Source organism: Falco rusticolus, chromosome 9 (assembly GCF_015220075.1).
Source record: "Falco rusticolus isolate bFalRus1 chromosome 9, bFalRus1.pri, whole genome shotgun sequence".
In the NCBI taxonomy this organism is placed as follows: domain Eukaryota; kingdom Metazoa; phylum Chordata; class Aves; order Falconiformes; family Falconidae; genus Falco; species Falco rusticolus.
This window is the reverse complement of record NC_051195.1, coordinates 3,126,739-3,139,536: the sequence shown is the minus strand read 5'-3', so window position 1 is coordinate 3,139,536 and position 12,798 is coordinate 3,126,739. Positions and strand designations below refer to the sequence as shown.

General features: G+C 41.8%; 1 protein-coding gene across 2 annotated transcripts in view; it reads left to right on the top strand.

Annotated features, from left to right (window-relative positions):
• DOCK1 (dedicator of cytokinesis 1) overlaps positions 1–3,965 on the top strand; it is a 319,129-nt gene extending 315,164 nt beyond the window's left edge. For both annotated transcript variants that reach the window (XM_037399460.1, XM_037399459.1), the window contains exon 52: positions 2,627–3,965. In XM_037399460.1, the coding sequence (XP_037255357.1) occupies positions 2,627–2,722 (96 nt within the window). In that variant the 3' untranslated portion in view covers positions 2,723–3,965. The remainder of the gene's footprint in view (positions 1–2,626) is intronic.
• Positions 3,966–12,798: the final 8,833 nt, after the last annotated feature.

The following is a 12,798-nucleotide window of genomic DNA, read 5'->3' as shown; positions in this document are numbered from 1 at the left end:
GTAATGTATTTTAAAGGGGCACCTGGTTTATTTACTTATGAATTTTATGTGTTCTCCTTGGGGAGTTCTTGCATGTTGTACATTGATATTCTTCAGACCACCAGAATTTCCCAAAGTTTGCCCAGAGCCCTTGCCTGGATCCAGGATTGTAACTAAACAGTTTCTCAAAGATTTCGAAATCTGCAGTTCACAACTGAATGTGTGAAGCTAAATAACCTTGACAGTCCAGCTTTTAATCAGGTGCCATAGTCAAGATTCAAGAAGCTAACTTAACATGCCAAGTTAAGAAAAGTATTTGGTCAGGTAGAGGAAATGTTTAATGGTTCTTACAGCAATGCTTAGACAGATCAGCAATGACATTTTAATATAAAAAACAAAAACAAAACAAATCAAACCACAAAAACAATAAACCCCTTGAGTTTTGCATATAGTAAAATAAAATTCTTATCTGCTTTTCCTATTAGTACATTGACTTGGTTTTCTGACTTGGAGATCATTGTGGTCCATTGTAAGTCAGGAATGAATAGTGCATGGGTTAGAGCCTGCTCTGGAAAATGAATGCTGCTTACTCAGCAGGGTTTTCTTGAAGCACACATTTCAAGCAGCAGCGCTCTTTTGAGACTCAAACCTTTTCATAACCTGGTTGTTTCTTCAAAAGAGCTAGGATAAGCTTTAACCAGAATTTGACCACGGAAGTCTTCATTGCCAGGTATGTTCCAAATATGTTCAAATATGCTCGTCGGTGAGCAGGAGGCTTCCCCTGGCAGAAAGGGGAATGCAGCTTCCCAGGCAGGGCACTCCCACGCTGCCGTGCCTTGCCTTGGTCCAGAGTTTCTCATTCAGTAGCAAATTAAAACCAATTGATTTCTGAGTTGCTAACTCAGAAAGTGTTTGGTGTCCGAGGAGGCAGGTGAGAGTGCGCATGTCCCTGCTTTGGTGGTGCTGCTGGAGGGGCTGGGGGAATGGAGAGTGCACAGTCTTCGCCATGGCAAACGGAGAGACAAGCTTAGGGCAGGGCTTACCTGGCGATGGTTTGTGATCCCTGTTTGTTTGCCATGGGGGAGAGCCAGGAGGAACGAGGAAAGTAGTAAAACAGACTGGAAAGGATTGCTTTCCAGTAAGGATGTTCCAGCAAAAATCCAGCCTTCTTGGCTGTGCCACTGTGCAGTCTTACCTTTCTGTTTAGTCTGTCGTTAGTAAAACTATCTGGTATCTGGGGTTATAACTTCATGCTGTCTTAAAACCTGCTTTGAAGATGGCGTTCAGTACCTTGAAGATAGTTTTCTCCTTCTATTACACATCTCTGAAAACTCCCAGTCACTAGATTGCAGGAGCGTTAGGAGACTCTCCGGACTTCTTCTGCCTCACAGCAGAGGAAAGACTGAAATGTCCCCGCATCACCCTGAACTCCTCTTCTTTTTGAACAGCAGCTTTGGACATCTTTTAAAAGGAACTGTCATGTTTCTTAGGCACTTTCACGTGGTTTATCATATATATTGTATACCTCCTATACCGTTTTCTTATGGTGATTGAGAGATCAGTTATTTTGTCCAAGCAGTACGTGCAATGTAACACCGGGGCATTTCAGATGTTTGAGCTGTTCTTGTAGGGGCGATCAAGGGAGTCTGGCAGAGTCGGTGCGTGTTGACAGGTTTTAAGTGTCAGCGCGTGGAGCCAGCGGTTTAGTATGGGGTGGGTAAGGCAGGACAGGTAGGCTGAGATGCAGAGAAGTGAAAAAGAAAAAGCATCAATATGCTTGGAGGAAAACAAAAGGCAGTGGCTGGGTGAGCAGGGGAAGAATGTAAGAAAAAAACAAAACCAAAGCAGCATTTATGAGCTGAGACACAGAGTACAGCCTCAGTGCACTGACAGGGAAACTGTAATGTCTGCGTGGCCAAAATGCTGCAGAAACCATGACTGCAAAGTGTCCCAGCAAACTGCACTGTTCTCAAGCTCTTTCTGGAACAGATTTTATCATATATATGATTGAACATTATGAAAAAAGTCTTAATTTCCATAATGACTTTTTTAATTTCTCCAATTAGACGGTGAATCTAGCCAAGGGTACTCTTGTTCTGTTGTATGATATATGAAGTGATTTAAAATATGTATATTTGAACAGTCTGGATTTCTGTTTTGAATATTTTAGTTATAATTGAATGTGTAATAGTAGATTGCAAGTTACTTACCTCTTTAAATGGTTTCCTTTTTTTTTTTTTTAATTATTTGTGTTCTAAATGTGCAGACTACAAAAATAATGGAAAAGCAATGAAGATGTTGCTTCAACTTGGCTTTTAAGCTCTGTAGTGCATAGAAGCTGAGGGCAATCGATACAGACCCAGAAATCAATATCCTATCATGATATAAAGTGGGGAATTATAAACTTCTCCAGTGCTTTCAAAAGATTTTTCCTGAAATACTGAGCTAATTAATCATGAACCCTTAAGAGACTTTTTCATTGTCAAAAGTAAAAGTTATATTATAAGCTAATGGCCAAAGGCATTCAGTATTCATGGTAGCACATTCTATGGAAAAGCTTTTACGAGTCAGAGTTACATATGAAACAGCAAATATTTCAAAAATCCATTCATTGCTAACATAGTCTATCAAAATTGGTTTCTTTCAGCACCTGCCGCCCCCGCTCCCCAGCAAGACTCCCCCACCTCCGCCTCCAAAGACAACTCGGAAGCAAACATCTGTTGACTCTGGGATTGTTCAGTGAAGAAGGAAGCATTTTTTCCAAAGATAAAGCTGTAACAATTCATTTCCCTAAGTATTTTATGGCATATAAAGTTTACCTCATTCAGGCGTGCGTATCTAACATTTAGTGCAATGACTCTAACTCCGTAAGAAATCCATTTCTAGCCGTGTGTCGGAAACAACACTACATCACACCTCTCTCTGGGGTTATTCCCTCCTATAACGTGAAAGAAATCTGGATTTCTACCTGCGACTGGGAGGCGTTCATCAACTGACACTGCCCTCTTCCTAAACCTTCTCCCTGCTTCTTCTGAATAACTTCAGGCACATAGGTAGCTGTGGAGATTAAATTGAGAGTTGAATATTTTGTACCTAAAGCATTTAGATAGCTATGGAGTTTAAAATGAGCTGAGTATTTTGTACCTAATCTCAGTGTATATAGGAATCAATGATGATATTCACATTGAATTCTGTGCACGTTGCAGTAGGCTTCACAGTAAGGAGAAGCTGCTGTAGGATTTCCCCAAATAACAGTTCTGCCCAGGGCTAAACATCAGGCGCAGCTTATTTGTGAGATGTGCCTTCTCTTTAATTGTTCTGTATTACAAATAAACTGATTGCTAATGGGCTTTGTAAAATTAGTTGTTGGTGATCAGTCATTTCCATTTTCATTCAGTTGGCCATTCTTCTGGGTGTTGATCAATGGGTGAAGCAAGGAAGCCTTTTAGCTGCTGACGGGCACGAGCATATAGGAAAAGAAACGGAGTAGGCAGATAGGAGACTCCTGGTCGTTCTGAACCCAGCAGTTGAGTACAGGAGTGGGAAGAGCTTTTTCTTTTCTTTTTTAATGTGTAATATTTCATGTGGATTAGGATGAACTGAATGGAGTCACTTTTTCCTTGTGCCATCATTCTGTACAGCGTTTGTATATATGATGGTTTTTAGAATGTTTTAATTTTTATGGTGCCTGCTTTTTATGTAATAATGAATTAATGTACCTGCAAAGAATGCCTTAGGTATTTTTAATTTCCTAATTGCTGAAAGTGTAAAAAAAAAAAGCAATTTGTTTTCCAGATATTAGGCTCTGAGAAATATTGGACAATGATGGGACGGGGTGTCGGGAGGGAGGAAGGAAACTAACTTTATACTTTACTGTTTCTTATTGTCATCACACTTGTTTTTTACTATCTACAATCTTTTTACTCTAAAGGTAGATTGTTCTGAAATATACCACTGACTCAAAAAATAAAACATTATTTAAAAAACTTGTCTAATAAAATGAATACATTTCCTTGGTATTTTTGATTCTTACTGCAGAAATTCGTGAACTGTAGCACTCTATAGAGGGTTACTTTTTTTTTTTTTTTTTTTTTTCCTCTTCCTGAACAATTTTGAGGGACCCCATGGTAAGGCTGAAGTCTTTCATCATACTGGTAAGCTTGCTCCTCATGTATGTGTAGTACTGAGATAAAACACAAGTCAGCATTAGGAACATCCAGCTTTGTATGCTGCCAATATTCACAATGATAGCTTACTTATCTTTAAGTTATCTGTTGCTTAACACTTCAGAAAACAGATGAGTTTTGAGTAATATTTTCTACCTCAAGTAGCTACTACATGATGCAAGCAGCAGGGAGAAGCATGACTTACCCAGCAGTAAAACAATAATGTTGTTACAAAGGCAGAAAGGTGACCATTCTCATAAAAAGTGGCTCAAGTGGTCAATTATATATTCTCATAGTTTTGCCTTAAAGCATTGTATCACTTTGGATCAAACAAACACACTTTTTCTTGCAATGTGAGGTAACATCAGCTACTAGAGTGTCTCAGAATTTACTGTTGGCTATTGTCCTACAATTCCCTATTTGTTTTGTTATTCGTATAATCTCTGTTCAAGAGAAACAAGCTGGGAAGGATTTTTAGCTACACTCGATCAGATATTCTCTCCATAGACAATCAATAATGTTATTACAACTTTAATTCTGTAAGTCTTTCATTTAATTGAAAATTGCTGTAGAGACTGCTCTTGTTACTGCACGGGAGATTACACTGGGATGCTGGTGAGTTTTACTCTTTTCTCTTCCATTTACTTTCTAAAGGATAGAAGGATAGGAAGAAGCTTTCACATGGGCCTTTAACTGGATGATTGTAAATTGTATTTCTGATAATGTTTTTGTTTTCACACATCCTTGTCGAATTCCTGTGCTCATGCCGGTGTTATAATTTAGCCTTGCAAGGATCCTCAAACAAGAGCTGCACTTTCAAATTGGTCTTGCAGTACAAACTCTAAATCTCATCTCTATGTTTTGCAAATATGCAAGCTGAGACTGAGAATTGAAAAATCAGACTGTCAGATTTTCTTTCAAACCCAAACTGTCACCATTTTTACAATCTAACAGCTTCTAGGCTGTAACTTGTCTAAAACCCAGCCAGAACGAATCATTACCCTCCTCAAAGTGTAAAAACACACTTCAGCAAATCCAGAAACTGATTCAGTTACAGTCTCTAAACAGTGAACAATCCTGCACAGGCTGTTATTTTTCCTGTGGTATTCTCGCTCCCTTTGTACTCCAGTGCTGTTCTATCAGAGCGTCCCAATGCGGTGTGAATTTCTTGTGACATTGTTTGCAGCAAAGTTGAGCTAATGCAGAAGAGCTCAGTACAAGACGATACAGGAAAATAAGTTTATTTGACTGTAACCAAAGTGGTATCACTTACACTTACGCTATCATTTTGACATCTTCGCCAGAATCGAGGCACATGTGTCCAAGTAATGGGTCCGGGGTTGCTTGCGGTCCTGTAGAAGACAAGAGGTGCCTGCTGTGAAGTCTGCATCCTGGCTCTGTGCTGTTCTGAGGTTGGTGAACACATGCTTCGTGTTGGATATGCCTTGGTTCCCTTTGGGAGTTGGTGGTGGCTATGACCTGGTGTTTCTTCAGTCTGTCCTGTTCCTATGGGAATTCGTTAGGCAGCACTCGGATGTATTTGATGTCTGTTGTCTCTCTGCCTGGTGAGGATGCTGTACAGTTCCAGTTCTGCTCTTCATCTTCCCACCGTCATCCCTCAATGGCCTCAATGAGCCTTTTTCTTTTTGCAACTCAATTGTTTGTGTAGCTGCCTGTGGATATGGTGGGACTGGGATGACCTGTCCAGTTGCCACTGCTTTATCCTCCTGCCAGCACTCCTGGTGCCTCCACACCAAGACTTCATTCAAATCAATATTTCTGCTACAGGAGGATGCTGAAAGAAAGCTTCTAGGACAGGTGACTGCTCCATGTCTTCCATAGTAGACCTTGGCCAGGGCATTAGCAGGATCCACAGGGGCCAGGTTTCCACCATTTAAGACAAGTGCTACTGTTCAGAGATCAACCTCCCTTCAGTGCCATCCCTTCACTCCGATGTGAGAGCAACACCACAAGGCTTTGCAACACAAATTTTCCTGAAAGAAGAAATTCAGAGGTTTCAAGTTTGTGGATAGTATGAGAAAACAGATTTTCAATGGCCAGTAATTTTTGCTTCTTGAAAGTTAGCTTGAGTTTATTAGTGAAAGTTAACTAACAGTGCCAGTATAAAAAGGAGAAGCCCTTAATGCCATTTGTCTGAGTCTTAGCTTGGGAGCAAGAGGGTAGTTTTTGCAGGTGCACACGTCAATTCCCATCAGTCCCATGCAAAACCACAAAAGATTTTTTGGGCACTGTTTTTTTGGTTTTTTAATCAAATTTATTTTCAGTGGGAAGCTCAATGCAAAGGTCAGTTCTTAAGCTTGTTTCCATAATTGACATTTACGATTACTGAAATGTCTCTGATGATATCACAAAATCTGAGTATAAAAATGTTTTTAAATTGTTTTGTCTTAAGATAGGTATATTTCTTTACCATAGATGTCTGTGATATGTGACTTTGCAGAAAAAATTGTGAAAAAGTTTGCACTGCACATATATATGTTTAATTTATAAGAGATTTATGTGAGTGTACACACGTGTATACATGCACACACATTTAAACACATTTTTTATTGAAAAAAAAATCTCACTTCATTAACTAGTTGAGATATTCACCATCTTCCTTCACATTAGACATCTTCCTTGTTGATTCTTAGGGTCTTTTGGGGGACCATTCTATGGCAGAAGTTCGACGTAATGTTGTTAATGTCTGTTGTCCTGTGGTGGATGTTCACAATTACCTATTTTTAGTAAAGGTTCTTTGGATAAACTAGTAATTTCTTGTGTACATATTTGGCACAATCAGGTGAAGTAAGCAGAAAAATTACAAGGGCTACAGCTAGTTTGACGTTTAAATACATGTAAAGCAGACTTTGACAGTGGATGGTGTAACAGGAGTTGTCGTTTTCTGATCTGGCAATTACCGTCCTGCATTGGGCTTTGGAATAGCATTGTAACCCGTTTGGAACAAAACGGCGAGCCCTGGCACGGGCTGCCCAGGGAGGTGGTGGGGTCACCACCCCTGGAGGTGTTTACAAGACGTGTAGATGCGGTGCTTGGGGACACGGGCTAGCAGTGGGCTTGGCAGTGTTTGGTTAATGGTTGGACTTGATCTTAAAGGTCTTTTCCAACCTAAATGATTATGATTCTATAACGAAAGTATTTTATCCCCAAGCTGAAGGTAGAGGAAGGTAAGGCAGAAACTTTTTCCAGGGCCTGTTAGGTTACGTGGGCATTTGCTGTGTTTCACAGAGACGCTGCTGTCACCGTTTGTAACTGTCAGAAGCACACGCTGCTGGGGAGCAGGCTGCACTTTCCGTTTCCACTGCCTTGCAGCCATTAGTGGAAGCATGTACGATGCCTTGTCCAGCTTCTTCCTGTTGCCCCATCATGAGTCTCTTAAGTCCTTTGTGTTCTCTTGCAAGAAAAATGTTTCTTTTATTTTCTTTTTTTTTCTCTTTCTTTTTTTTTTTATTAAAGTAAATGCAGCATGCCTTTCTGGTTGTTTGCTTCCTGTTACTGCATCCTTCGAGATGCCACACTGATAAATTGCCAGCGCTTTGCTCAATGTATTTAAATCTAATGCTAGATGCTCAGGGTGCACGCGTAGACTAGAGCTTGGGGACAGCCTGAGTTGGAGCAGGTCTCCGGGGAGGATGGGTGGTGAAGGTGTCCAGGTTTCATGCTACCACAGGGCAGGGGGCCAGGCTGCAGCTGCCTGCATCCCTCTGCACAAACTGAGTAAGGGGTTTTTCAGTTTGCATCTCCACCTTACCTTGTGACGAAGCCATAAATTGTAGCACGTGTGGAACAGGCCTGTGAAAAAAAGACCAAGCACTTGAGTGATGGTGAACACTGAAATTTGGGGTTTTCCTTTATCCTCAGCTTTCAGTGTTAACGCAGTAATGGGAAACGTGAGGTCCAGCTGCTCTGACATTTCAATTTCCTTTCACTCTCCTTTTGTACTTTTCATGGATCTAAACTGAATTTCAGGCTTGCAATTGCCTCCTTCTTGGTGATGCAGAAACGTGTGGATTGGTATAAATACTTGGTTATTGTATGGGATCTAACCAGCTGCTCTCCAGTGAGGCTATTTATAGGATTTTAAATTTCCTTCAGTTTTGTCATATGTATTCTGCAGACATGAATAATTACTGTAAATTAGGTTTCTCTATCAAATGACAGACTTTTTTTTTTTTTTTTTTTTTTCCATTTCCAGTGTGTGCGGTATTGTATTCTAACACTTTAATGCAAAGTTGCCGAATTAAATAACTCATTTCACATCTAACCAAGCTGGCTCTGGACCAATGTATTGAGGACATGTACTGACCCCCTTATGAGACCAAGTTGGGATGGTGACTGCATTCAATCTCATGCTGTGTTTAGCCCAGTGGTTTCCATTCCTTAACACCATCTTGTTACAGCTGTACCTTGATGTAGGGTTTTCAAAATCCAAGTCGACTATCTCAGATTCATTGCTACCCAGACTCCCTGTCTGCCGTCCCAAACTTGCAGAGATTTTATGAGCGGTGAAGTGTTGCTATTTTAGGTTGAATCCATACTGGTTTGGCCATTTACTCAGCTTTTCGTTCCACACTTTGGCTCTGATGCTGTTGAACTTCTGTGTTTTGCAGCCCAAACCCTTGCAGAGCTGGGGAACTAAACAGAGGGACGTTGGCCATAGCATATTAATGCTACAGATTCAGGGATGAAAATTTACATCCTTCACAGCTTATGTTTAATTTGCTTTATTTACAGACATTTGCAAATTATTATTATGAATCTTTCTCTGAGTTGGAGCCCAAGGGAGATTTCCCTAAGGATGCCCATATCAACAAGTTCTCCTGGAATTTAGCCTCCTTGGTAGACGCTCCCATTTCCATTTTTCAGCTGTTTTTTTCTCCCTTACAACGCCAGAAATCCAAATGGTTTGAATCTTCTTGTTTGTCAAACGATTCCTAATACACACCTCTTAAAAGGCTTTTGGGCAGTGTCTGCTTGGTGCGCGCTGCCTTGCACTTTGTCTGTTGCGACAGAAGTGTCCTCACTATGACCAATGCCTGGTTGCCTGCCCCCGTGTTCTTTTGGGTGATTGTATGAAAAACCTTGGAGCCTCTGATTGTCCTCATTATAACCAAGAATAAGCACTGTCTGTCTGTCACACATTTCCAGACCAGGAGATCTAGCTGCTTAACAGATGCTTGAAAAGATGCTGGTTCTGCTGTTGCTGGCAGCTGTGGCCTGCTGCCGGTTTGCATCAGAGGGGAATATATGGTGCCATCAACATGTGAGGGAGTCCTTCATAAAGAGAAAGTGTAGATAAAACTCAACATTACACTGTTTTCCTCTAGATAAAGCATTTGTTGTGTGTGCTTCTGTTGTTGGCTTCTTCCAAGTTTTATATTTATTCTCCAACCTTATTTTCCTGTGGCTGTGCTTACATTTCCTCAGCACCATAATCACAATTTAAATTGAGTTTCCTTTCTCCATCATTCCTATGAACAATGACCGACCACTGCACTGACAGTGGAGAACCAAGAAAATGAACTACAAAAAACATCTCGACTGGAAAAAAAAATCTTGGCAGAATATTAAGCAGCCTGTGGAAGCAAATAGTTTTTTTTTAAACTGGGCACCATTTTAAAGCAGTTTGACATGTGTCCTGTGTTGAATTGCAAGCAACCAATGTAGAAGTGTAACAGTTTGAGAGGTAAAACAACCCCACCAGCTTTGGTCTAGGCAAAATGCTTCAGATTAGTATGAATTATGCCATTTAAAACACTTCTTAACGTTTAGTTTAACATTATGAATGTTGGTTTGGGAAGCGTGTTGTAGCAAAAGAAGTCATCACCAAGTGCAGGAAGTTCGCTCTGAGCCAAAATGATTGTTTCTCTGAAAATTACATGTGTTTTCCTGCATTTTGATCACATGTACCCGAAACCTCTCAGAGAAAAGATCTAAATAAATCAACCATAGTTTTAAAAATTTCGAAATTAAAATTCTTTCAAAAGATGAGATAGTTATCTACTTCTTAATAGTGTTATGGGAGGCCTGTCCTGAGATAGTTTTAAATCACGTTGGGATCTGGCTGTCAGTAATATCTCAGTCTACTGGTTATAAAATTCCTTCCATGATTTTATTACTGTGTGCAGTTGGCAAATATATTTGTTGTCATTGGTCTTCTGTGCAGCATGTTATTGTGAACTTGTTCCTCAGAAGGAAACAATAGCAAGGAACTGGAACGAGAAGTTATATTTTGTTTAAGAGAGGTAGGTTCTGTCTTTAATTACTGACCCCATGGTCCCTGTGGAGGTGAACGGAGGTCTGTGGAAGGTGACAGCATCCTTTTGTGCTGAACCACCCTTCTGCATCACGTGCCATGTCTGAACAGGCACTCGGGGACACGACTACGAGTACGAACACAATAACCCTTGGGAAGAGGCAGAGCACTTCTGAAACTCGCATCAGAAGCATCAGGAGAGAAATCGGTGTTTGTTCCTGTTGCAGCTGCTCTGTGGGGCTCCTGGCACGGTGATAGAAAAGTGGCTTTGGGAAAATTAATTTCTTTTCTCCGGCGTGAGGTTTTCTGGGGACGTGGTGTTTGTGTAGTGTCAATAGTAGAAATCTTGTCTTAAGGTAGGCCAGGCCTCCTAAAAGACCTGGAAAAGGTGAAGTTCTGTTTGACAGCAAGTGGAGTATTGCTCTCACAGTGTTTGCGCCTCTATTCTTCAAAAGCAGAAAGGAGACACCAGGGGCTAAATCCCAAGTTACAGCTCGGCTCTGCCACATCACCCCTGAAGTCATCCCTTCGCCAGTATCACTGCAGGCAAAAACTAGCATCCTTTTCCTAATGCTTAATCTACATAAAGCTATGCATTGAGCATCCTCAGGGTAACAGAACTGCCAGGCCAGTACTGAGTTTATGCCCATAGCACTTGCATGCATCATTCCTGTATTGCATTATTATTTTTCTTGGTAATACTTCTGCTGAAGGGAGTGAGATTGCTTTTCTAATGTGTTGGTAGAATTAAGGAGGAGTCTTGCCATAAAAGCTTAGTTTCTTCCTGCTGTACACTATTAAGACTATAGTATTATAAACTTATTTTTTAAAATAAATCATTGTTAAGCACATATCGGTCTTGCCTTGATAACTACTTTTCATTCAAGAGTTATTCAGACAAAATTACTGTTGGTATCAGTCGGGTATACAAAGTGAACTGTTTTTTTTTTATTTTAGTTAAAATAAAGGACTTTTACGCAAGAAATTAACATTTCTTGCCCAAATTGCGAGTGTAAACAATCATAAAGTTTGGTATAGTTTTAAAAGTCAGTTTTGAGTGAAGGTAAGTCAGTTCTAGATGAAGATCTGTCTCAATTCTTGATGCTTTGTACCCCGTGGTTGATGAAGCTCTGGTTTAACTGCAGATTGGCTTTATTGAGAACCATTTTACATTAGAAAGTGTTTTCGTTGAAAACAAAAAAAAATAATAATTTGGGCATACTGGAGAACCAGGCTGCTTTTGCCTTGGCTGCAGACACATTGAGGTAATTGGAAGCTAAACGATGATTGTGTGTGGAAGAGCTGGACTGCCCCGAGCACTGGGGAGCTGAACCCCCCCCGGCCTTGGGGAAGGAGAAAGCTTGCCAAAATAAAGTGGCAGCTGATAGAGTTTTCAGTCTTGTTTGATTCAGTAAACCAAACTGATGAGTTAATGGAATTTGCAACAAAAGCATCCTGCTAGGTGCTTTGGCCCTCGCTGGGCTGGGGGTGAGCAGCGCGCGTGCCCCCACGCTGGGTGTGGAAGCGAGGAGCTGGCGGGGCACGGGAGGGACGAGCACCGCGATTCTGAAGGGGGGTGTTTACACCCTGCACAGCATGCGGGGTGCCCGTGGGGGCTGCTGCGGGCACGGAGGTCGTTCAGGGAGGAAATGCTGGTGCTCTGCAGGCAGCTGGCAGCACGTCGTGTGTCTGTCCTTTTTCTTGGGGAATGCATTTAAATCCTGGATAAGGCAGCAAGAAACGTCATCCTTTTTCTCAGCAGCTGCAGGAGAGCTTCGAGTGACTGCGTCAGGCTGAGCTGCAGCCGTGCCAAGCGCTACGGGGCAGCCCCGGCCCTGGGGAAGCAGAGGTGCAGGATGCGCCTGCCCTCTCCCCCCGTCCTGAGTGCCCGCTCCTGCCAGGGGGGACGTGCCCGTGGGTTCAGGCAAACACACGTCTTCCCTCCGGGTTTGCAGCCCAAACAGGGAAAGCAAATGGAATAGAATCGATATGCCTGCCAGACGGTAAGGAAAAACTGGAAGTCCTCTGAAAGAACTGTATGTTGCAGTGTGGAGGCTGAGGTCCGTGGAACAGACCGTGGCTGGGCAGAAGCCACCCATGGCCACCACCGCGCTTTCAGCAGATGTGTCTCACGATGCACCTCATTAGACATTACCATTTCATTATAATCCTCAGTGGTTTGATTCTCTTCCTTGTTTCTTCACCTCCTGAGTTGTTTGCCCCTGGATTCCAGTTCAGGCTGGGATGGGTTTCTCTTGGCACTTTGTGCACAAGAGCAGGGCTGACTTCCACACCCATCCCCATCCCCGCAACACTTCTGCTGTGTTCCACCCGTGATTCTTCCCTCCTGTCTGCTGGGTGCCTACGAGGCTCTTC